Source organism: Panulirus ornatus, chromosome 17 (assembly GCF_036320965.1).
Source record: "Panulirus ornatus isolate Po-2019 chromosome 17, ASM3632096v1, whole genome shotgun sequence".
Classification (NCBI taxonomy): domain Eukaryota; kingdom Metazoa; phylum Arthropoda; class Malacostraca; order Decapoda; family Palinuridae; genus Panulirus; species Panulirus ornatus.
Window position 1 is genome coordinate 54,902,858 of NC_092240.1, and position 27,475 is coordinate 54,930,332.

General features: G+C 37.5%; 1 protein-coding gene across 6 annotated transcripts in view; it reads right to left on the reverse strand.

The window, feature by feature from the left end:
- Window positions 1-2,177: 2,177 nt before the first annotated feature.
- The window catches only part of LOC139754793 (NACHT and WD repeat domain-containing protein 2), a 91,637-nt gene continuing 66,339 nt past the window's right edge, over window positions 2,178-27,475 (reverse strand). For 3 of the 6 annotated variants that reach the window (XM_071672607.1, XM_071672608.1, XM_071672609.1), the window contains 9 exons: window positions 24,555-24,680; window positions 21,440-21,583; window positions 20,688-20,867; window positions 19,417-19,635; window positions 17,544-17,756; window positions 16,908-17,082; window positions 13,832-13,966; window positions 12,969-13,179; window positions 2,178-4,057 (listed from right to left, as the gene is read on the reverse strand). In XM_071672607.1, coding sequence (XP_071528708.1) covers window positions 4,054-4,057; window positions 12,969-13,179; window positions 13,832-13,966; window positions 16,908-17,082; window positions 17,544-17,756; window positions 19,417-19,635; window positions 20,688-20,867; window positions 21,440-21,583; window positions 24,555-24,680 — 1,407 coding nt within the window. In that variant the 3' untranslated portion in view covers window positions 2,178-4,053. Of the gene's footprint in view, window positions 4,058-8,876; window positions 10,583-12,968; window positions 13,180-13,831; window positions 13,967-16,907; window positions 17,083-17,543; window positions 17,757-19,416; window positions 19,636-20,687; window positions 20,868-21,439; window positions 21,584-24,554; window positions 24,681-27,475 lie in introns of those variants that run through there. The other 3 variants (XM_071672606.1, XM_071672605.1, XM_071672610.1) reach the window with 1 other exon arrangement.

Consider the following 27,475-nt stretch of genomic DNA (forward strand, 5'->3'; position numbering starts at 1 on the left):
GTGTTGAAGTGCTGTCAATGGACTGAACTAGGGCATGTGAAACATCCAGGGCAAACCATGGAAAATTTAGTAAGGCATAGTTGTGGATGGGGAGCTGTGGTTTCAGTGCACGAATATAACAGCTAGAGAATGGAAGTGAGCAGATGTGGCCTTTTTTCATCTGTTCCTGGCACTACCTCGCTAGCATGGAAAGTATGAAAAAAATATTTTCATACTTGATTGCTGTTTCCTGTGTAAGAGGCAACTATAATAACATGTTGCGTCAGCAGACTAATGCACAACTCTGTAGTAAAATAGAAAGTATTGAAAGCCAGGGTCAGTCAAGTGGTTTTGCACACATTTTTTGCTTGTCTTATCACCTTAAGTTTGCAATGTACTTGTAGTTTTGAATTCCTGTAAACAAAACCACTATGTGGTTAGAAACTACAATATTATCCAAAGTCATGAACATTAAAATATTGTGATAATTTCAGTTTAAGGCACGATAAAAAATTATCCGCTTATCACATATATGGTATCAAAATTTCTCTCCAAAAGTATTATCATGTAATCGACTTTACAAAATAATTGCATATGAATTTCATAACAAAAGTGTTCTGTACTGCTGAGGACTTGTAAAAAATACTTAAATCACTCATAGATACACTTGCATCCATCCATAGATACAATGCATCCATCTTCATACAGAATGCCTTTCATGCTGTACTTAACAGTGCCTATTTACAAATTGAAAATGCATATTTACAGATGATATCAACACTGAAATGATCATGGAAAGATGGGAAAACAAAACATCTTTAATTTTTTATCTATTATTCTCATCTCCATACAAATATATCGTATATACTCAATGCTTGAGTCAAAAATCAGTATGATCAGTAAAGCAAATGTAAAAACTTGTTCAAGCACTGAAATGATTGTATAGTAGGTAAGCTCTTCATTTTCAGTATTCTACAACATACGTTGTACAGACACTTAAAACTGGACCACAAATAAAAACAATACATATTCAACAAGGAATATCTAAATCAATGGACATTAACATATATACATAATAGAAAAAACATTATGTACACAATCACAACATTGTCACATGGTCAACTTATCTCACAGTTAACAGCATTTACAGCAGCTATAATTACTGTGTACTGCTTGGCTTAAGGTGTCTCTGTATCTCTAGAGATACATGCATTAGATATTTGGTTCATGAAAATTTTGCTTTACTAAAGGCACAGTAACTGCAAAATAACAGGACCAGTCTTTGTAACATAATGCATAATGGTAAAAAAAAATTTATAGGTTGTTTATACCATCAGTACAGTGCTTGGTATTGAGAATGGTTGCAGGAGGATGTTGCAGTTTGGTTAAATTTGTTAAGATATCAGTCTCCGTGATTAAGATGCTCTCGGGCATTTTCTTTTATGAACCTTTCAATGGAATATAAGGCAGAGTGGTATCTTATTATGTATTTCTTTTACCTTTCCTTCAGGCCATGAACAGTACAAACTGCTATGAATTATTTCACAATCTAATCAGTGAAAAATATTTCATACACTCTAACGTCTCCAGGATATTTCAAACTTCAGCAACTCCCATAATTTGACACTTAAGAGGGTACTGGTGTTTAATGAAGTGACACTCAAATAATGCCATTCTACTATCAGGGCACTAGCTAAGCATCCATGTATCACCTCATAGCATTATGTGCTCAGTTTTGAGTTGCTAAGCAAAACTGATTATATAAAGCAATTGACACTGCAAGAAAATTTTAAGAAGACATCAAAGTACTGTATATACCCAGGTACAACTCCAGTCCCTTCACCAAGCTACTTGCCTGATGCTTTCAAGCCTGAGCCGAATTTCATAAAGTCTCCAAACAGGTGGCACAAGCTCCTACAATGGATGAAATGTAAGACCTGCCTTCTCTGTCTGTCCTGAGACATCAACCTCACTGCAGCAAGGTGACATGCATATATACTTACCCTCAGTCTCAGCAGGGCCAGCTCTCACCGCCAGCATTTCAACTTTGTTGCTATCACTCAATTCCACCTTGGCCTACATTTCATGCTTTAGAATTGGAAACAAGTTGGAATTTTGGGTAAGTACAGCAAATAGCTACATTTGTAATGTTTAAAACTAATACAAACTCAAGTGACGGGAAAATAAAACTCCACAGGTCAAGTTATACTTTATTCGATCCAATTTCAGGTCCCCTTGGCAATACTGATACCCATAAACTGGCAAAATCCACTTTTCAGCAACTGCTTGGCCCATTTTTGCCAGATCTGAGACATTAGAGTGTATTATTTTTACTGCTCTGAAACTGGTAAGTCAGAAGTAAGTGAAATTATATCTCTATTGCACTTTGTAGCATATCTGACTGATTGTCATGGATCTTACAAGGCACATGATGCATGTGCAGAAAAATGTGAGATAATTAAATGTCAGATAATAAGTTGCTCTTTCCTCACAAAAATATCTAAGTGCTCAAAACCCTGTTCACTTGTGGAGCGTATGAATGCAAACTTTTACGTAAGATCACCTATTTCTGAAGAACATAAAAAATAAAAGTTCTTGAAGCTCTGACTATGTTTTCAATCCTTATAACATAATGTCTTATAAGTGAAAGCTGTCGAGGTGTTCCCTGAATATATCCATCCTTTATGCTGTTATCTTGGATATGATTTTCTTGATACTGATAATATGGTTTCTTGACTTTTTCCCTGTAAGCTCAGTTACTGTTTACTCTCTTTAAAGTTCCAATGGCAAGTCTTGAAAAAAATCTTTACAAACAGTATAAAATAATCATTTTCATTAGGTTATGATGGTATGTGCACTGTATGTTATGTATATCAAAAACTGATATAACAATCTGCCGTGCAGATTTTTTACATCACATATGTATATTCTAGCCTAATGACATAGTTAAAGTAAAACTATTATGAAGTGCTATACTTATTTGTCCATATTGAGCAACATATTTAAAGAAACAGACAATGAATCAGATTATGTTGGGATAATCTTCAAGTAGCAAAATATTACGTCTCAAAAAATCTATTTAAATTGCCATCATTTTAAGAATTTATGCTATATTTCAATCCGTTGTAAGCAGGTGAAAACATTTTGGTCTGTTGTAGAATAGTGAGAGATAGTTTGATGTAGTGTGGAGTGGTGAAAGGATAAGTTCTTCCTCTTTGACTTATTTTAACAATGAATTTTTACCTCCAGCACCAAAAACAGCTTTAATCACATTTTCCAGGCAGAAAACAATGATTTGTATATCTACACTAAATCCTGACAGAACTACAGGTGATGCAAGACAAACATGTGCTACCATACAGAAGGACTAATTCTTTAACTAGACCTGATGAGAATATTGATTTATAAATATGTTGAAACTTTTGCAAACATTTTTTCTTTGAACATTTCTTTGTATAAATTTATTATAAAGAAAAATAAACACATAAACATTATATAAAACAATAGTCTGTAGTATGTCATATTCTAATTAAGTGCAGTTAAAGAATAGATCCAGAAAACTACAACAATCTGGATACCACAGCCAGAAAAATCATGACGCTACACCATGTTCACGTGCAGAAGCTTTTGTTATGTCAGGAAATATTCATAGGTTTAACAGTGATGTACCTGACATTGCAAGGGGGCACTGCATGTCAGTATTACACAGTACACTGTCCTGACAAATGAGAGCATATTTTAGACACCATTTGCTGATACTATTTCATCACCTCAACATCTTACATGCATTAGCAACTTTGCTTCCAAATAATTTTAGATGACAGTAGCAAAGTAAGAATCCACTGGCAACGCTTAGCAAGTAAGGCATCATGAGAGACCTCCTATGTCTCTCACTGAAATGAGTCACTTGTACTCAGCTGACATCATTTATTTGTGAAGATGACACACCAGATGTTTGTGCAGATGAAACACAAGACAGTTTGTGCAGACACTAGGACATTGAGAGACTCCACCATCATACAGCAGCAGGACACAATGACGTCATGCAGCACTGCTACATGGAAGACTTACACATTACCTAGAAGGAAAAATAGACATAAATTTAAAGAAAACAAGAGTTGTATATGGTTAGCCTGAGGAACAAAATCCTAACAGAGCAGAAACACCATCGATATGGAAAGCACTTTTTTCTCTTTCAATTCTGAATAAATGGATAAGATCAATTATAAAACATCAAAAGCTTAAAACAGTAATCACAGAGAGTAAATTTCTTGTATTAAAATTACTGCAGCACCATGTATCATCAAATTTTTATGTAAAATTTCTTATTTTGTGTAACACTTTGTCTTTCAATGAAAGTAAGTAATGTCAACTAGTTTGTAATGTTAAAAAAATATTACAAATAAGGTGTTTACATCAGTGACAGGACAAGAATAACTTTGGGTACTTGCACTTTCCATTTGCTAAATCATAAATGAGAATCATCCGTATGCTACACTCATGCATACTGTTCATCATATCACTGTATTCTCATTCTTCAATCTATTCATGTTGTTCATTTCAAATTTCAAACATAAGTGCTTTTATATCATCTTCCTGACACTTTTAATCTGGTGACCCTCTGGATGGAGAGTATATTGCTGATAATACAAATTGTGAAAATAGATTTTACAACTGAAGCAGTCACCACCTACTTGGAACCAAAGAAATATTCATGAAAGAATATTAGTTCAGTTTCATCTTTAAAACGTAACTTGTATTTGTAATACTGAACTTTCGTACTTCCTGGTTCACTTAAAAATGTGGGAAATTTGCCACTTCGATATAGTAGTTCCTACCTAGCTCTCTGCTGATCATTTCTTGCTGAAATTGCTATGGTAATGGTGGGTCTCATTACAGTGGTGGTTACCATTTCAAAAGCCAATTACTTTATCAATCTTCATAATTCACAAAATAAAAGGAACTTAGATGTTCTAGCTCTGAGTAAAACAAACCAAAAGTGGAAAGGGGAAGAGTGTAAGGAAGTGAGCTCTGAACAGATGTGAGTTATATTGAAAGGTGGGTGATTAGTCCTTATGCACCTGGAGATGAGAGGACTAAAGAAGAGAAGCGAGTCTTTTAGGAGGGCCATGGTGAGTGTGTCAGCAGTTTTGATTCAAGGGGTCGTGTATTTGTAGTAGGTGATTTGAATGGACAAGTGGGTAATGAAACATGTTTGTTGAGGGTATAACTAGGGGGTGGGGGATGGGTTCTTGCTGATGAAAATAAAAATACCTTATTTAAAAAGTAGAACATACACATGTATACACAGGTCAGTAGGAATGATGGAAATAGGGCATTATTGGATTATACTAATTGGTAGGCATGCAGAAAAGACACTCCTGGATGTAAATATGTTGATCATTACTTGGTGAACATTTGTGGAGGCTTTCGGAAAAGAAGAAATGATATGGGTGGGAAGAGAGCTGCAAAAGGGAGTGGGCTTGGAAATGAGACTCGTGAGAAGGGATATATGGGTGGGAAGAGAGCTGCAAAAGGGAGTGGGCTTGGAAATGAGACTCGTGAGAAGGGATATCATGAGAGACTGATTGTTGAATGGCAAATGGTGAAATTAAATGAAACCAGGGAAGTGAGTGAGGCATGGGAGATGTTTTAAGGAAGCAATGGTTGTATTTGCCATAGGAGTGTGCAGCATCCAGGAGTTGGGAGGTGGACAGGTGAGAAAGCATGGTGAGTGGTGGAATAAAGAAGTTAAGTTGCTATTGAAAGAGATGAGACATATACGATCATTATATGGATAGAGGGAGTGCTGATGATTAGAAGACATACAAAAGAAAGTGGCAAGAGGTCAAGAAGAAGGAACAGGGACTGAAAAAGAAGGCAAATGAGAGTTGGGATGGGCAATTATCAGCAAACTTCAGGGAGAACGGGAAAATGTTTTGAAAGAAGATTAGTAGTGACAGTAAAACAAAAGAACAAATGGGGACATCCATGAAGGGGACAAATGGGGATGTGGTAACAGGCTGAAATGAAGTGAAAAGATGGAGTGGGTATATTGAAGGGTTGTTAAATGTATTGAATGAGAGTGGGAAATGTGAGATTTTTGGACTTGGAGATAGCCTTGGAAGATAGTTTGTAAAAACAGAGGATGGAGTGAAAGTTTTGCAAAAGATGAAGTGCAGTAAAGCAGCAGAAGTGGCTGGGATTACAGGTGAATTTCATAAGCGGGTGATTGTGCTGTTAAATAGTTTGTTAGGATCACAGTATAAAGGCAAGGAGGAAAAATATGTGTGTTAAAATTACAAAGATATAAGTATGATGACAAAAGCTGGAGACATGCTATCCTCAATCAACAGAATGAAAATAAGTGAAATGGCAGGCTATAATAAGTTTCATCCAAGGAAAATGAAAGAGGCAAAAAATTAGATTAGTTAAGCCCTTGATTGCCTTTTCAATAAGTCAGTTGCTACAGAAGAAGTTCCAGATAAGGGGAAGTTTGCCACTGTAACATTGATATTCAAAAAGGTAATAAGTCACTGCACAGAAATTATCGTCCAGTTAACTTGATGTCTGTAGTTGGAAACCTTCTGGAAACTATCATTTGAGATAGAATTGTGAAACCTTTAGAAAACCACCTCTTAAGAAACAATTGCCAACATGGTTTTCACTGAAAATGCTCATGTCTTACAAAATGCTTGATTTGTTTTATGATAAAATCAACTTGCATGACAAAAGCAAAGCAGATGATGTCATCTATGTAGATTTCCAAAAAGCATTCAATAAGGTTCTGCATCAAAGGTTGATTGCAAAAATTAATTAACATGGCACACTGATGGGGTTGTACTTTGGTGGATAGGAAATTGACTGACTGGCTATAAATAAAGAGCTGTGATTAATGGCCAAGCCTCAGAATGGTCAGACATAACAAATACAGTGCCATGAGAATCAGTCGTGGGTCCAGTTCTCTTTCTCATACATATTAATGATATTGATAATGGGATGCATTGCAAGATATCAAAATCGCTGATAATACAAAACTGGGATATAAATTTACAAATAAACTTGACTGTCTACAGCCTCAAACTGACACAGACAAACTGATAGAGTGAGCTCAGATGTGACAAATGAATTTTTATAGCAAAGAGGGCAAATTTTACTTATTGGTAGCAAAAACAAAAACACGAGCTACAGTATGAATTCTTTTAGACTGCAAAAGGTAAATGAGGAAAAAGACTTGGGCTCAATAATCTCTCATGACCTGAAACCAAGAACGCAGTGAAAAAGCAAACATCATTCTTGGATTCACAGGCAGGGTGTTCTAATCAAGTCCCGGGAAATCATCCTTACTCTATGCAATCCATTTGTTTGTCCCCATCTTGAAAGCTTTGGTCATGCTACCTAAAAAAATGACAAAGAATGGAGAGAGTGCAGCGTTAAGCTACCAAGATGATTCCTGGGCTAAGGAACTATTTAGCTTACAAAAGAGAGAGATAAGAGGTGATGTAAGCTAAGTATTCAAAATTATCAAAGGCTTTGATAATCTTGATCTATCAAGCTACTGAAGACTTGATTTGTTTGATTTAACTCAAAAGTAATAGATATAAACTCACAGGCAATCATTTTACCTCGAATGAGGCAAAGAACTTTCTCTTCAACAGGATTGTTGACATATGGAATGATTTGTCAATTAAAGTGGTTGAAAGCAGTAATATAGATACATTTACGACAAACCTGATTAATATTTCACTTGAAGTCCAAAACTCATATTCCAACTAATCTGAGTTTCTGATATCTTTCACTATCACAAACAGCCTCAAAAGGACCCAGTGGTCTAATGCTGTTTGAATTCCTTGGAGTGTGGCTGTTAAGTTGTAAGGGAGAGTGGTGATGGAGAGGGTGGTGGCATGCACTGAGTTTCAGTCTGGGAAGGGAAAACAAAAGGGCTTCAGAACAGTAGACAAGCAGATCAAATGTTTGTTGAAGAATGTTAGCAAAAAATACTCAGAGAAACAGAAGGACCTGCACATGGCACTTATGAATCTGGACAAAGCATATGACAGGGCAAATAGAGACACTCTGTGGCAAGTGTTGCAAATACTGTATATGATGTGGGAGGAAAGGGGCTGGAAGCAGCAAAAAGATTTCATCAATAGAGTAAGATGTGCGCAGGTAGAAAGAGAGAAGGATGAATGGCCATGATGTCACCATGGCTGTTCAATTTGTTCGTGGATGGAATGGTGAAGTAGGTGAATGGAGGGGTCTTGAGAGAGGAGCAGGTATGCAGTTCACTGGGGAAAGTGGCCTAGAGGGTTAGTCAAATGTTGTTCACTGATGACACAGTACTGATAGCAGATTCAAGTAAGAAACTGCAGAGGCTGATGTCTGAGTTTAGGAAAGCATGTAAAGGGAGAAAGATGAGAGAAAATGTGAATAAAAACAAGGATTCTAGGTTTAGCACTGACACGGGATAGGTTACTTGGATGTGAGAGTTTGAATGGAAAGAACTTGGAGGAAGTGGAGTGTTTTATATACATGGTAGTGGATATAGCTTATATATTATTTCACTAAACATTTCGTTATGTCTTTAATGAATGAATATCATTTTCTACCTGGAATCTTTTTATTCAGTTCCCAAAGAAGCAGTTTTTCAAATTCAGCAAATATATCATCCTTTACTGTATTTCTCTTTTCTAATTCTTTGCAAATTAAGTCATCAGCTTATTAAAGTACCTATCACTGATCTGACCACTTAGATAATTTTACTCAAATGAAGTGATAAAATCTTTTGAACACATTTGTTCTAAATAGTTATCCTTTTCCTTGTGTTGCACTCTCATGTGATTTAGTTATACTACCAATGAAAAGCGAAGGTTCATCCTCAAAGATGAAAATCACAGTTCACAAAACCTTTGTTTAATAAATACTTTTATCATCTACAAGGTATAGTTGGCATCCTTGTCAAAGTAAGTATTTTATGGGGTACAAGTACAATACAACTGTTTATGTGCAAATTTTCTGCAACAAAAATGGTGGATTCTTTTCTAATCTTAACACTTTTCATAGGTACAGGTCTTACTAAGACTAATACTTCACTTTTGGGGCTAGGAAGGTTCATGTCGGTACAATAAATATTTGTGTTCAAAATGTACATAGTGAAGGAGTGATTTACAGGAACTACAAACATCAGGATAGTGACCTTAGAATTATTCATCTGATGGTAACATTTCTCATTGAATATTTACTGTTTTCAATAGAATTTAATATCAATGTCGAACTTGATACAAACCTGAGACTAATCAATCAGTGATACGGTTGACATGTAATCAGTAAGGTGTATTTGTACAAAAAAAATATATCTCGGGTATTTTGGTACTACAGTACAGCATTTAACAGTGACAGTAAGCATCACTAACAGTATTCATCACTTTAGTGTAAGGAATATTTAAATTTACTGAAACTATGGATAGGAATTAAAGTCAAGCCCAAGAACTGACTTTGCTGATATCTGGTGAATGTGAAAACAAAATGGATGCCATTTATGGTACAGTGTAGATGGGGAAGTGGTAGTGTGTTTTACCAAGTGATACTATATACTAAAAATGTCTGATTCAGAATTATAGCAGCACAGTGGAAGTAACTGAGCTAATAATTGTTGAATGGTCTCTCAAGCACGACATTTTCAGTTTATACAATTCACAACATCCTAGGTTGCAGAACAGTAGTAGGGCAGTGAGTACATTTTACATTTAAAAGATTTTTTGCTCTATTTTGTTTTTTTATAATCAATAATCAACAAATGCTCCATATGACATCAGTAAAAGTGGAATTTCATTAGTACTAAATATTACATTCATTATTTTCTATGCACAGAATAATAGATATAAAAATATACATGCAGTAAAAAGACACTAGAGAACATGCAGGAAGCTCTTGATTATCCACATCTCTATCTTATGAAATTATGCTACCTGCAAAAATTTGAGGTTACTGAATTTCCCAAAAATTTTCCATTCAAAGTTAAGGAACTATATGTTCATTTTTTTTTTTTTAAATATTTATGAGTGTGGACTCACCAGAAGAAACCCTAACCATTAAGTCAATGAAGTTGACTCAACTGCTTCAGTGGAAGAAAATGATAAACTCTGCCATTCTAAATTTTCAAAATGATAACTATATCTACCTTACTGAAATATACAGTACCAAACAATATAATTTAGCCTGTGATGAATTTTATTATTATGCCTTTTATCTGCAAGGTAACATTCCAGAAATTCATTATTTTTCTATGATTTTTATTGTTTTCTAACATTCATTCTGTTCTTGAAACATTTTTGAACAGCAGAAGAAGAATCACCAGTAATACAAGGGAAACAAATGATGAGGTACTATAATGATCTGGTTCCACAAGATCCCATTATCTGTAATGGTCTTAGTTCTATGGTGTGCATCTAATCAAGAGTTTGCTGTAGATTAAACAGGAAATTTCTAAGACTCAGGAAGCTATCTTATATATATATACAATGCTTGGAGTATGACTAGAAGGTGATAGTGAAGTTAACTCCAAAGCATATTCTCTTCTGCATCACCTGACATGGGCCACGTGCTGTTGGTAGGTGGGAAAACATGCAAATAAAGTTGGGAGTCATGATACAGAAAATACAAAATGAATGTATAATAAAACCCCTTCAATTCATGACAGAAAGTTCATCATTCTGGTATCATACTTATCTTTAAAATTTTCATCAATTATTCAAAGATCTATGGAAATGAACATGTAATTAAAATCAAGTGAATTCAAGTAGATATTGGTTAACTGTAGGTAAAGTGTGACTGAATATTTTTCAGTAAATAAGTAGCAGGGATCATTATACAGTCCATAAATAAAAAAAATTACATAGACTTAAAAATTTGGAAAACTCCTTAAAAGAGAATGAAATTTTGTCTAATCACTGCTAATGATGTGTAAGATACATAGCAGAACACTTTAAAGTACAGTAAGAAGACAATTAAAAAGAAAAGAGTTTGCTCACAAAAGAAAACTGATTTTATTCCACATTAAGATGCAAAATTTAGTGCTAATGCAAACATGCTCTTTGAATGTATTTACACATTTTTCATGAACTGTAAAATGATATTCTATAAAACATGCATATTAAAACTAGTTAAAAAAGCTTAAGTGTATTTTCTCTCCATTCTCCTCGTCATTCTGGTGTATTGTTTTCTCTGTAATATATAATGGACTTGTATCTGTTAAGTCCATCCCAATATTCATTCTTTATAATTGGTAATATATCAGCAGAGTGTTGCACTCTGTGTAGGTTACTGGATGAAACATATGAACTTCCAAAGTTTTATCAATCAATGATGACGATAATTTCATCTCCATATTACCAGGTAGCATTTACCTGGATAGACTGGAATTAACAGATTTAGGACTGTTGAAATGATGACCAGTTCTCAGCACACTTTCAACACATTGCTTACTAGATCTGCTAACCTGTATCAAAATAAGTTCCCCCTATAACTGTGAACTCTGTACTGTAGCATTGTAAAGATATGTCCTCCCCTCAGTCACTGAATTGGGGATATATCAAATACGTTCCAAGCATAAAATGCAAGTACAGTTACACCTCGCTAATCTGACTTGATCTACTCCAATTATGTGCCATTCTGATACGATCATCTACAGGAAGGACTGTTTGGGCACAGAAACCAGATGTTAGTGGTGGGCAGTCTATGGGGAAGGAGTGCACCTTTTTGGTGCTTGGGTTGAGGTAAAAGTTAGGAGTTAGGGGCAAGCATCAGATTAGAAATAAGAAATTTTATCTTGACCTTCAGATGTTTTTCTAAAAGTGTCTACCTCACAACATTCATCATAGTCTGTTATTGTGTTGTGCATTACTAGTTCATTACATTTTCGAATGCAATAAATAAGTGGAATTAGATGAAAAAGAAAAAAGATTTGAGTGTACTTGTATAACTTGTGTGTATAATTACATTCTCAAAATAATGTCTTTCCTTTAGTTTTGCAATACACATCTCGTGTTAAATCTGTTACCAAGAATGATATAAATACTTAACCTTCTTTCATAAAACCTCAAAATCAATGTCACAAAAGTTGTTGCCAAGGTTCTATCACATAATAAATTCTAAATTACTATTTCTGTTGACAGAATCCCATAATTTTCCCCACATATGCTAAAAGTTTTGGTTAAAGGAATAGCCTTACATGCTCATAACTTTCCAATTCTGTTACCACAATTTTGTAAACAATATCCTCATGAGTGGATTCATCATTATTTAAAGTAAGAAAGCTGATGGGAAAACAAGGATATAGAGGTAAATTTCTTATGATATGAGCACCTCAACCCTCTTATTATTTATTTGAGGTTCTACTTCACTGAAAAAACTCCTTAATTTTAAAACTTTATAAATAAAACATATCCTTTCAAAATGAAAGACCATATTAGAAGTAAATTTAGCCATTTGAAACTAACTTCAAACTACTATGCTGCCACTATCAGAGATTAAAAAAGAGAGTGTTGCTGCTATGTAAGTTTCATTGTATCTCCTATCACAACAATAAAAACAAAATATGATATTCACACATTTATGTTTTCAGTGACAAAATGTGTAAAACAGTGATAGTGAAAGCAATACACTAACATCAGCATAATTGCACACTTCCTCTCTTTGAAGTCTGAAGGACACATTGACAAAAACTGAACATATGTTTGCTATGGAGATGTTTAGCAACTTTGCACAATTCCACCAAATGCCACTTACTCAGAACTTGGCCTTTACTCTACAGAACAATATGTAGGTGTGCACTAGTATGTTTTGGGCCATGCCCGAGCAGACATAAATGTGCCATCTAAGCAGTTAGAGGGTCAAAGAAATTTTGGAAAGTTAACTTAAGTTTTTGGTCATCATGTTACTCCCTCATTGTATTTCCTAACATGTACATCATTAACATCATATATACTTACCCTGCTTGGCTCAAATCAAATACTTTGCCCCGGTTGGTGTCATTGCCATAGGATTTGGGCGTGGCATGCCCATCTATTCCTGACTGATGGCACAACAAGAAGGTTACTATCTCAGTCCTGCCCTCAAGTGCCATTACTACAGCTTTTCCATCACTGGAGATCTCACAGGCAGTAATGGCCTGGTCAGGAGTCATTACAGCAAGGCTGTTACCTGCAGGGATGCAGATAGAAGAAAAAACACTATACTCATGTAATTTGTCACTCACATGTTGCCACAGCACTTATGAACAATGTTAATCAAAGCATGTGAAGCATCCGGAGTAAACCATGGAAAGGCCTGTGAGGCCTGGAAGTGGATTTCGATGCATTACACATGACAGCTAGAGACTGAGTGTGAACAAATGTGGCCTTTTTTGCCTGTTTTCCTGGTGCTACCTTGCTGAAGCAGAAGATAGTGATGCAGTTTTCTGTGGGGTAGGGTGGCATCGGGAATGGACTGAGGGCTAGCAAGTATGAATACGTACATGTGTATATATGTGTATATGTTGATATGTATTTGTATGTATATGTATGTGTTTCGGCATTTATGTAAATATATATGTACATGAGTGGATGGGTCATTCTCAGTCTGTTTTCTGGTGCTACCCATTGACACTGGAAATGGGGATCAAATATGATAATATAAGTACATATATATTTATCTATTCATTATTTATTATACTTGATTGCTGTTTCCAGTATGATCTTTGGTTGTTTACATACCAAAGTGTAAAGTTCCATATCTTTCAAAAGCAATCATTGGAGAGTATCATCATAGTGATATGGTAGTATTCCTTACTAAGTGTGTAACATACTTAGCTAACCTGTGTGGATGTCCCAAACTCTGACAGATCGATCTCGTCCCAGGGAGTCATAAGTCAGGCACTGAAGGCCTCGGTTGTCTAGTCTTATGGTAGTGGGTGGGGCAGTGTGGCCTTTTAAAGTCCACCGAGGATTACCTGATAAGAAAAAAAGGTTAGGTCAGTGTTCACTGGTTTTATCCAATTTTCCCCTACAGAAACAGAAAGTCTTCATAAGATATTCTAAATTATACAAATGGCTCTACCTGATTATATGATTAATAATTTTGCTTTTAAGATTTTTAATTGCCTTCCTAATTCATTAGAGACACCTTCCATTCTTAAGTATTTTTCAAATATTCTTACACATTAGTACTAAAATAATCATAATCTGCTTTCTGTTCTCAAGTTAGTAAGTTCGAAATTCTACATTATGGCTCAGAGGTCTAGTGTTCAATTCATAAGGAACATTGTCAACTACTATAGTTATTCAATACCACCTCTCTATTCTATCTAAATTTCTGATGCCTGTTTCCTCCTGGAACTCCCTCAGGGGGGGTGGCCATGGCAATAGGGTCTCCCTAACTAGTGAACTCCAGTGCCACTTCTTAGCCTTTCGTGCCTCACCTTTAATAGGCCACTGGCAGAAGGCAACTCTAGCACAGCGTTTGCAGAGGCTTCCACTTAATGTTCCTGCTTACCACTTCTACCTAATGCTCCTGTCCAAATGTTCCTACCAACTACATCTATCTATTGCTCCTACCATTTTTCCAAAAGGCAGGGCTAGTGTGCAGAGCTCACTGCAGTAAAACCTAGAGTTATGAAAACTGAGCTGTGCGAGTCAAATGTTGTGTGACAATGAGAGATTGTATGTTTGTGTACAGAATGCCAGTAGTGCACAAGTGGGTGAGGTACAAGAGTGCAGCTTGACATCCAAAGAAGTGCTGGCTCACTACACAGCTATCACTAACCCTCCCAATACGTAGGCTGGCAGTACTCGTAATAACCAACCTGGTCGTTGGCTGCCTACCACCTTTACCCATTGACAATGACATAAACTGGTTTCAATTTACTTCATAGTCTTACTGAACCTTAACACTACCCTACAATGGCCTTAGTCCCAACCTGCAACCAATTTAATGAAAAAAAGAAGTTCATAAAATATATAAGATGTTGGAGAAAAGTTCCTACAAGTAGTCAAGAGTTCTTATGGAAAAAGTAAGGCAGGTTTGCAAATAAGAAATGAGAGGATAAGTGGTTCCAGGTGAAAATGAGTCTACAGTTTATGAATGGGGTGGCAAGGAACATAAATGCAAGGGTTCTGAAGAGGGGTGGGTAGGTCTACTTTCAGTTTGGGATGGGAGGTAGGGAGGATGGGAGGTGAGTCAGCTGCCATTTGGAGGTGACACAATTTTGGTGGTAGACTTGAGTGAAAATGGGCAGAAGTAACATAAAGTCCCAATTAACAATCATAATAAAGATGGCATGAGCCTTTCTCTGAATCCCTGGAATTCTGACACTTAATAAAAATATATGTGACAACTATGTCTCTAATCAACGTGGACAAACACTGCACATACAACAAATTGATCTATTTAAAAGTTCCATTCACATTCCTTTCCTTTTGTGTGCATAATACTTTGATACTATGAGGCTCATTACTGAAAAACATACTTTCTGGATCAAATTTTCATGGTAAATCACAGCATCCCATATGAAAAAGAAAATCTCAACATTCAAGTATGGTATGAAATTAGGAATTATATTAAGATACATTCCAGAATGGTGAAAACTAAAAAATACTGTACCTCCTTCATACTTATTAGATAGGAAAAAGTAGATAGACATCAACTAGTTCTGCTTCTGTTTAATCATAACTGGTGGAAACTCCATTTTCACATCTCTCCTCCTATAAAGAGGATAATTTCTGTTCCTATTACAAACATTTTGCTTTTATGACCATCAATCCTGTTCCTCCTTCTTGTAGTTATAACAGTTCTTAGCATTACGCTGAAATTTATGAAGGTATGTCTTCACTGTCCTTTCTAAAAGAATGTTCCTAAGAAATACCCAACACAGTAAACATATGTTTGATGGTACCATAACCATGTTACTTATAAGCATTCTCTTAAGGTTCGTGAAGGAGTAAATTCAAGTAAATAGCATTCTGTTTCCAGTCCTCCAGCACCTTGTTTCATCTTTCACCTGTTATCTGTCCTTTAAAATAGGAAGAGTTTCTCTCAAGGATATTTGTTTCATTCATAGTGCATTATTTTTGTAAGTGACAAAACCTAAAAAACACTTTTCATCTCAGGATCCTTCCCTTCTGTTATCCTTGACTACAAATCCCATCACAGAGATACTCAAAACAGAGTGAAAAGTTTTATAAAATTGAGTGTTACTGCTGTAGCTCCAAAACTGCTTTATGCCTACATTGCACTTAGTCAGTCCATCAAGTCCACCACCAACTCCCAAAGATCATACGAAAGAATAGATATGAAAGTTGTGTGGGCTAGCACTGGGCAGTCAAGAATCAAATCCTTTGGGTATCCACAGTGATGGTGACAGCATAAGAGTAAACTTATCTTAACCCTCCAAGAAGCTGTTTCTGTCACATCATTTTGTTGTGACAGGCATTTTCTTTCTCTAAGGTCAACCTTATATGAACTTCAAAACTGATTAGTATCTTAATCAGACTGCTATCTGACCCACAACATTCCAGCGTACTTGCAGAGAACTATGGGGCTTACTGCTTGTTTCAGTAGGCTACTAGTATGTCAACCCTATGAACTACAGTCATAGGAATAAACCAAATACAAAACATCTTTCAAGGTCATACAAGTTTTTCATATGCATACTCATTCATTCTGTTACTTCACAAACCAAAAACATCCAAAAAAAATTACTTCACTTTAGTCACTCATATCTAAATTTAGTATTTCTTTGCCTGCTCAACAAAACCAACACAAACATCACCATACAGTGCAAACTTACAAAGGATTATGAGCTTATAAACACTAGCAAAACATAACAATGTCAATATTGTACATCCATACAACTGCATGTACAAACACATGAAGTCTACTTCAAGCCATAATACCAGTAATGAGGTCATATGCCATCAGCTTGGAGTCCTCAAGGCCAACAATAACACAGCTCCCAGCTGATGATATGGCAATCGAGATGATGTTCACTCCAGGCTTCCACTTCTTGAAAAGTGTTCCACTTTGCAGATCGTACACCACTATGAAGTTTGGGGCTGGTTCATCAACTTCCTGAAGAGGATATGGCTGAATAAGTTAACTTGAATGACCAGCAAAACAGACACAAATATGAAAAAATATTTCCAATGACCACAAACCCTTCCATACTCAACAGATGATGGGTGTTTCTATTAAGGCTCAGTCAAACAGTATAGACATTAGTACAACAGTTTTGGCTGATGATATTCTAAATACTAGGTTTATGAACTATTCAAATTGTGTGCTTTAAAATAAAATGTTGTCATGCTGGTGATACCAGTACTAGTACTGATGTCAAGAATGACTGAAAGTGGCAATGCTCTCAATGTGATTAAATAGCCCAGCCCCATCATACAAAAACAAAATACTCTAAACTGTTAGGTATAATGTTATGTTTAGCTGCATGGATATAAAAAAGATAAGAACCAATTTGTGTACAGCATCAAATACAGAACAGTTTTAGACAGAACACAAGTAGGCCTCCAGGATCTTACCCTACAAACACAGGAAACATAGTGTCCTTCCTTTGTGATGGCAGCCAGGCGTGTGATAAACTCGTGATGGGGAATACGCAGATCATACATCAATTTGCGAAGCTCTAAATCCCATACCAGAAGGGCTGAGGGTTTCTGGGTCTCATCTCCACACACACAAATCTTGCCATTTTCAGACACCATAAGACTGTTGAGGAACCTGTCCTCTCCCACCTGGTGATGTTACATGATGGATGATAAAACTATTACATTAAATCTCCTGTGTTTATTTATGAAAAACATGCAACTTTGTTCATTCCTTTAGCTTTGTACTTCTCTCATTAACATCATACTTCACCTGTATGTCATAACTCTCATCAGTATCTGCTGCAACTGACTTCTACATATTCTCTTGCAGTCTTTCATACATTTATTCTTTCTATATATCTACATTACTTTTAAAGAATTCTTCACCATACTACCACTAACAACCTTAGTATTACATTCACCTAAATCTTACCTCCTTTCTAGTAGCCTTACTATACAATCTCCATTCAATCTATCAACCATTCCTGCTATGCTACACCCATGATTCGAGTGAATATCTGAACATTAACATATTGGTCCACATATATATATTGCAGCATAAGAACACACTCCAATGTGCATTCTTCACTATGAGCAAATAATACAACAGGCAATATCAATGTTGGCACATTTCAACTCTAACACTGCAAATTAACCATTTCACTAGCCAATGACAAGATGGGGCATGCTCACTCACATCCCAGCTCAGTTTGGGTGAGCAAGGAGATAACTTTCAAAATTGGCGGGCTTGATGCTCTGTGCAGTGCATTCCCTCAAGTAAAGCTACAGAGTCATTGGCCAGCAAGGGGGTGAGATCAGCACTGCATGCTGACTCAGCAAAGAGTTAAGGTAAATATCAGGTGCTAAGGAGAGCTGGATATGGTTTTCATAAGATATACTGATTTTTATAAGTGTTTCAACAACTCAGCAAAAGAGATATGGTAAATCACAGTACACACAGGAGGGGTGAGGTTTTCATTGGTTCTAAAGATTTCTAAGAAAGCATCACCTATTTTTTGCATGAACCCTACATTTTCTCTGATATCTCTGGATCCTTTATTATCAAAGAATAAAAATTATGATGCAGATCATATTCTGCTAGTCTTATTGAATTTTCCACTTAATGAACTATCACTGCTTAACAAAAGTAATGATATACCAAAATAAGCTCTGTGATGCTCTTAAACTCAAGCTTAACAGATACATCATAAGGTAATTAGGACGATGCTAGACATGAGAAATTTGTATGGGAAGCCTGATTTCTGTATGAAGTGGGTGCACTACCCCTCCACCCATTGTACAATTTTACATGAAGCCCTGAAAGTGGGGGAGGGCATTGAAAAACCATGAAAATGTGCTGCATATTATTCAGGTAACAGGTTTCAGTATAAAAGTACAAACAGACTGGTTCAGATGGACCAAGAGGTTGTCAAAAACAAAAACAGAGCAACTATGTGTGTCCACATATGGATGAATCCATTCATTCACAAATTCACCTTAATAAATGAAAGAAATACAAGTGAAACATACAACATTCCCATTTCCACATGGCTTCCAACTTTGATACATTTCTTTCCTCACCAGCAACACTGATTAAGAAAAACAGCATGACAGTCACAGGTGATACATACCAAAAATTCATGTACCTATCAACAACTGTGGCTCTATCTTGGTGATCAAAATTTTGCCTTTTTGCCCTGTATAGGAGTAACATTTGCAGTTGGTATATTCAAAACCCCAGATACCACATTATCTTCAAAATGCTGGGAGTATGAGTAACAAAATGCATATCTATGTTGCTTCATACCTTAAAAGTAGCCACACAGTCTCCATTCTGCAGGTTCATCATGTTTACATACATCCTGGAGCGAGAGAGAGCCACCACATGATCCTTGTCATGCAGGCCAAAGTATGGCATCTTTTGGTTCATCACCTCACGCAACTTCATGACAAACAGTCCTTCATCAAAGTTGTATATACGAAGCTCCCGTCCACAAAGAACCAAACACCGATAGTCATCAATCATCTGTGGGAAGAGAGAGTCATCAGCCATCTGTATATGCAGAGATAGTCATCACTTATCTGTGGAAAGAGAAATGCATTACTCATTAACATTCTGCAGGAAGAGATAGTCATCACATATCTGTGGGAAGAGAAATGCATTACTCATTTAACCTTCTGCAGGAACAGAGATAAGTCAGCAATCACTTCTGGGAACAGACATGGCTCTTAAGTAGCTCCATGTTCAACAAATTTAGTTTTGAAGTTATATGAAAACAGCTGCATTGGTATTTTTACTCAATGCATGTAGGGTAGCTGATTAAGGTTAGGAATATTTCAGATGAAGATCTACAGGAGTGACTGGGAATCAGATGCAATGGAAACATTCTGTGTATGGAGGTGGTATCAATGGTAGCATTCCTCTTACCAGACAAATCAACTTACCAACTAAGTGCATAGAAGGAAAAATAGGCACTTTCATAAGCATGGAAGTTCATGTTTCACTTTAACACAATGACCATGGGTTGAAGGTGTGCATCAGTGATTTCAAAGGCTATATGCACCTGATCTATCAAATGATATTAGGCATGGATTTGATGATGATGGACTAACAGACAGATGAACATTTTGTGCAACAAATAGTCCCTTACTGATAAGCACAGTGACCTTGAATCTGATATTTTCATGGAGCAGATGTCTATTTTTTGCCTAAGACAATTCCATTAGTACTGAAGGTACTGAATAATGAAATAATTTCAATGATAAACATACATGAAAAGATAGCATGATTTGGACAAGTTTATGTTCAAACAAAATTCTAATTCTATTCAAATCATAATCTTCAAACTTGAATGACAATGACATGATCTCTCTCAAATTACACATAACACTCTATCAGTAAGGTTTGGTACAAGGAAGCTGCCTACACTACCTACATAAACATGTGACAAAGAATACCACAAGAAAAAAGGTGACTATCTGCTTGCCATGCATTAAAGTACAGAACTTAACCTATATCCAGTAATACTGACAGGATACCATGAAATGCATTTCAGCAGGTTTTCAGTATCTAGCTACCTTGAGTTTACGTGGCTGGGTGATGCCTGTGAGGGTGCGGACTGGAGTCATGGTGAAGATGTTCCACACAGCAATTTCTCCACGTTCTGTGGACAGGGTGATGACATAGTGTGGGTTGTGGCGAGCCCTGATCAGAGCATTGAAGTAGACCTGCCCATCTCCCAGCTTCACTGTCTGGTCCTAGGACAGCAATGATTGTAAACTGTTAAACAATGGTGACATCTTTTTCCTAATGCCTCTAATGACATCTTAAAGACAACTCTTTGAAATAATCTCCACTACTAACAGAGTCACAATAAATGTCAATACACTTAACTTCTAAACATACATACTCAATGGATTTGATTATATTTTGCCACACTAAAAATCCTCTGAAGCATCACCAGCAGGGATGGCAAATGATGAAACCCATGCTTATCCTAAAGGTGAGGTAACTCATGAAGCCCAAGCATCACCTGCAGGGGAGGTAACTGATGGAAATCAAGCATCATCTGGAGGGGAGGCAATTTATGGAAACCAAGCATCACCTGTAGAGGAAGCAACTGATGGAAATCAAACATCATCTGTAAGGGAGGCAACTGATGGAACCCAAGCATCACCTGCACAGGAGGCAACTGATGGAGCTCAAGTACCACTGGCAGGGAAGCAACTAATGGAACCCAAGCTTCACCTACAGGTCACCTACAGAACACACCTGGAAGGGAGGAAACTGATGAAACCCACCTGGAAGGGAGGAAACTGATGGAACCCACCTGGAAGGGTTCATGAAGGCAGACAGTGAGAGGCAGGAGGCAAGGCACGGGAGCATGTGCTGCCTTGTCATATAACGTTTTGATGATGGGGTAGGTTTCATGGTGCTGTGAGTCTAGCATGAGGCTTGATAATCGACCACACACCTGCCCAAAGATCAGGACACATTACCAACACTCATAAATAATCATGGAGCTTTTCATAAAAATAATAATGATAACACATTATATAAATGTTAAGTATAGATGATATATCTGTCTTGATAATTCCTGTAATACGAAAGCCACCATTACATTAAGCTAAAAGAAAGAATCCAGAGAGAAACACCTAGTGACAGGGGATAGAGTGAAAGGAGGATAATGATATCAGCAGAGGGCAGTTGGGACTCTAATGGTAATCTAATTAGGATGATCATTTCATGTACAGTAAATGCCTTTGAATGAGGAAGAAATTCCCCATTTTTGAAAGGACTTCAGAGAAAAAACACATACTGCATGAATGGGAGTCAGTTATTTGCTGATGACACTGTGCTGGTGGTAGTAGATATGAGTGAGAACTGCAGAGGCTGGTGTCCAAGTCTGGAAGGGAGTGTGAAAGGAGAAAGTCAGAAGTAAATGTGAATAAAAGCAACATTATCTGGTGTGGCAGAGAAAATAGACAGGCTATTTGAAGTGTGAAATTTAATCAAGAGAGAAAAGTTGTAGGAAGTGCAGTGTTTTATATAAGTGGGAGTGGATATGGCAGTGCATGGAACTATGGAAGCTGAAGTGAACCATTGGGTGGGTGAGAGGGCAAAGGTTGTGGTCACACTAAGGAATGTATGGACAGAGAGGTCACTGTCTTTAATGGCAAAGATGGGTTGTATGGTTGCTAGACATAGGCCTTAGATAAAAATATACAGAAAAGGGCGGATGCATTAGAAATTAAATTTATGGGCACAATATCTGGTGTGAGAAGGGTTCATCAAATAAGAAATAATAGGGTAAGGGAGAGGTTGAGTAGTAGGAGGAGCATGTATGTGAGAGCTGAAGAGAGTGTGCTAAAATGAACTGGACATGGAGAAAGGATGAATGAGGAGAGAATACTGAAAGGTTATACGTGTAAGAAACAGAGAGAAACCAAATGGAAGATGGGAGGATGAATTGAAAGATGCTATGTGTGTTTGGGGCCTGATCATGCAGATGGGGTGAGGCATGCAAGGGACAAAGGGAACTGGAACAATGTGACATAGAGGGGGAAACATCCTTACTGTTAGGTGAATCTCGGCATATAAGTGGTCAAAGGAAACCATGGAAAAGTCTGCTGGGCCTATCTATTTATAGCTCTGATGCCTATTCCCTTTGGGAACTCCCATCAAAGGAGTGGTCTCCGCCAGAGAGTTGCCAATTATCCCTGTCCTTATGTGCCTCCCTAGCATACATCATACAAAATATTCTTCCCCCATTTCTCTCCTCTCAGTACTCTTCTGCTCAATTTCTCCATGTCAAAGGTGATCTTCTCTCACAACAACCCTTTTAATCATACCATCACACACTTTCCTTCTAAACTCCTTGTCTTGCGTTCTTTCCACATGCCCAAACACCCATAATGCATATTGTTACACCTACTCTTTCATTCCACAATTTATTCACTTTGCATTCCTGGCCATATTAAAACTCTCGTGAACCACCTTATTTCTTTCTTCATTCCTTCTAGTAATACCAAAAGTTCCTCTCAAAAAGCTCATTTCCACAGCCTGGATTCTTGACCTCTATGACTCATCCTATGTCCATGTTTTGGCTGCATAGGTCAGGGTCAGGAGGACTATACTGTCCCTTAATCCTTTCTTCCCTTCCATACTTACAACTCTTATCTTCATTATTCTATTAATGGACCCAAATATTCCTCTAGTTTATACTGTTCTCTCCCTTATTTTTCCTTCCATATCACCAAACCTACCCAAGATAGCTCCCAAATACTTAAATTGTGTCACCTCTTTCAGTCTTTTTCCACCATATGTATAACATAGTTTAGTATACTTTCTTCTCTAACTCTGTAGAGCTTTGCAAAATCTATACATTCACTTTGTTACTGGGTTGTGTACAGCATCGAAACCACAGCCTCCTATCTGCAAACTAGGCCTAGTGAACCTTTCCATGGTTTCCCCTAGCTGCTTCTTATAACTTAGTTCAGTCCACTGACAGCATGTTGCCCCCTGAAGAACACATCATTCCAATACATTCTATTCCATGCATGTCTTTCACCCTCTTACATCTTCAGATCCTCAGAACTCAATGTATTTTTCACTCTATCCTTCCATCTCCAATTTGGTGTCTTCCTTTCTCCGTCTCCACTTCTGACACATACAGCCTCTTTGTCAACCTGTCCTCACTCATTCTTTTCATAAGTCTAAACCATTTTGGCACACCCCACCTTCTTCAGCTGTCTCAACTACATTCTTTTCATTATGCCTCTCTCTTACCCTCTTATAATTTACTTGATCATACCACCTCACACCAAATACTGTCTTCAAACATTCTCAACTATCCTGTGCTCACCCCATAAAGACATACACAAGATCACCACACTTTCTGGCCTGTGGTCCAGCCCAGGGGATGTGGCTGGCATCTTGAGCACTTGGGAAGGGGATCCTGTGGCAGGGAGATAAAAGTATAAGTTGTTCTCGTCCCGTACACTATTTCACTCCAACAGATGAAGCAGTTGTGAGTACATAAATATATTTGTATACCTAAGAGAGGAAAAGGATTTTTAATATATTTGTATACCTAAGAGAGGAAAAAGATTTTTAATATATTTGTATACCTAAGAGAGGAAAAAGATTTTTATGTTGTTCTTATTTTTTTCTATGTTCAAGTGTTTTATAAAAATAAGCCCAAGAGTAGGGATCAGCTTCTTTACTTTTTAATAATGGAAGTAAATCTTAGTTATTCAAGTCCTCATTTCTGGTGTAGCCTACAACAGTATATTTGCCGAAGTTCACAAAGATATCTCAAGGATTTTGGCAAAGATTGGCAGACATACAAATTGGCGAGATCAGATACCTCATTAATACTAAAACATTTACACCAAACACTGCACATTCTATGACCAATTTAACTGTATGACGATTGGGTGTACCTGGGAGTAGAATTGTCGTCCATCATATCCTAAAGCATATGCTGCCAATTCAAGCACCTCCTTCAGCAGAACCAGTTCTATATTGTTGCTGTGGTTTGTTAATGCCAAGGATACATCTTCCAGCACCTGCCAAAACAACAAGGATTCATCAGGACTACATTTCTGCAGCCTTTACAACCATCAAGAAACTTATAGGCACTTAACTTTGGCAAAGTAGGTTTTTTTTTTTTTTTTTTTTTTTTTTTTATTACTTTGTCGCTGTCTCCCGCGTTTGCGAGGTAGCGCGAGGAAACAGACGAAAGAAATGGCCCAACCCCCATACACACGTACATACACACGTCCACACACGCAAATATACATACCTACACAGCCTTCCATGGTTTACCCCAGACGCTTCACATGCCCTGCTTCAATCCACTGACAGCACGTCAACCCCGGTATACCACATCAATCCAATTCACTCTATTCCTTGCCCTCCTTTCACCCTCCTGCATGTTCAGGCCCCGATCACACAAAATCTTTTTCACTCCATCTTTCCACCTCCAATTTGGTCTCCCACTTCTCCTCGTTCCCTCCACCTCCGACACATATATCCTCTTGGTCAATCTTTCCTCACTCATTCTCTCCATGTGCCCAAACCATTTCAAAACACCCTCTTCTGCTCTCTCAACCACGCTCTTTTTATTTCCACACATCTCTCTTACCCTTACGTTACTTACTCGATCAAACCACCTCACCCCACATATTGTCCTCAAACATCTCATTTCCAGCACATCCATCCTCCTGCGCACAACTCTATCCATAGCCCACGCCTCGCAACCATACAACATTGTTGGAACCACTATTCCTTCAAACATACCCATTTTTACTTTCCGAGATAATGTTCTCGACTTCCACACATTCTTCAAGGCTCACAGAATTTTTGCCCCCTCCCCCACCCTATGATCCACTTCTGCTTCCATGGTTCCATCCGCTGCCAGATCCACTCCCAGATATCTAAAACACTTTACTTCCTCCAGTTTTTCTCCATTCAAACTTACCTCCCAATTGACTTGACCCTCAACCCTACTGTACCTAATAACCTTGCTCTTATTCACATTTACTCTTAACTTTCTTCTTTCACACACTTTACCAAACTCAGTCACCAGCTTCTGCAGTTTCTCACATGAATCAGCCACCAGCGCTGTATCATCAGCGAACAACAACTGACTCACTTCCCAAGCTCTCTCATCCACAACAGACTTCATACTTGCCCCTCTTTCCAAAACTCTTGCATTCACCTCCCTAACAACCCCATCCATAAACAAATTAAACAACCATGGAGACATCACACACCCCTGCCGCAAACCTACATTCACTGAGAACCAATCACTTTCCTCTCTTCCTACACGTACACATGCCTTACATCCTCGATAAAAACTTTTCACTGCTTCTAACAACTTGCCTCCCACACCATATATTCTTAATACCTTCCACAGAGCAACTCTATCAACTCAATCATATGCCTTCTCCAGATCCATAAATGCTACATACAAATCCATTTGCTTTTCTAAGTATTTCTCACATACATTCTTCAAAGCAAACACCTGATCCACACATCCTCTACCACTTCTGAAACCACACTGCTCTTCCCCAATCTGATGCTCTGTACATGACTTCACCCTCTCAATCAATACCCTCCCATATAATTTCCCAGGAATACTCAACAAACTTATACCTCTGTAATTTGAGCACTCACTCTTATCCCCTTTGCCCTTGTACAATGGCACTATGCACGCATTCCGCCAATCCTCAGGCACCTCACCATGAGTCATACATACAACAAATAACCTTACCAACCAGTCAACAATACTGTCACCCCCTTTTTTAATAAATTCCACTGCAATACCATCCAAACCTGTTGCCTTGCCGGCTTTCATCTTCCGCATATATATATGAATTATGAATTATATACATGTATATATGTATATGTCTGTGTATGTATATATATATGAATTATGAATTACATACATGTATATATGTATATGTCTGTGTATGTATATACATATGTATATGTTGAAATGTATAGGTATGTATATGTGCGTGTGTGGACATGTATGTATATACATGTGTATGTGGGTGGGTTGGGCCATTCTTTGGTCTTTCTCCTTGCGTTACCTCGCTAATGCGGGAGACAGCGACAAAGTATAGAATAATAAAATAACAATATATATATTTTTATTTATTTTGCTTTGTCGTTGTCTCCCACGTTTGCGAGGTACCGCAAGGAAACAGACGAAAGAAATGGCCCAACCCACCCCCATACACAATGTATACACACACACATCCACACACGCAAATATACATACCTATACATCTCAATGTACACATATATATACATACACAGACACATACATATATACCCATGCACACAATTCACACTGTCTGCCCCCATTCACTCCCATCGCCACCTCGCCACACATGGAATACCTTCCCCCTCCCCCCTCATGTGTGCAAGGTAGCACTAGGAAAAGACAACAAAGGCCCCATTCGTTCACACTCAGTCTCTAGCTGCCACGCAATAATGCCCGAAACCACAGCTCCCTTTCCACATCCAGGCCCCACACAACTTTCCATGGTTTACCCCAGATGCTTCACATGCCCTGATTCAATCCACTGACAGCACGTCAACCCCGGTATACCACATCGATCCAATTCACTCTATTCCTTGCCCTCCTTTCACCCTCCTGCATGTTCAGGCCCCGATCACACAAAATCTTTTGCACTCCATCTTTCCACCTCTAATTTGGTCTCCCACTTCTCCTCGTTCCCTCCACCTCCAACACATATATCCTCTTGGTCAATCTTTCCTCACTCATTCTCTCCATTTGCCCAAACCATTTCAAAACACCCTCTTCTGCTCTCTCAACCGCGCTCTTTTT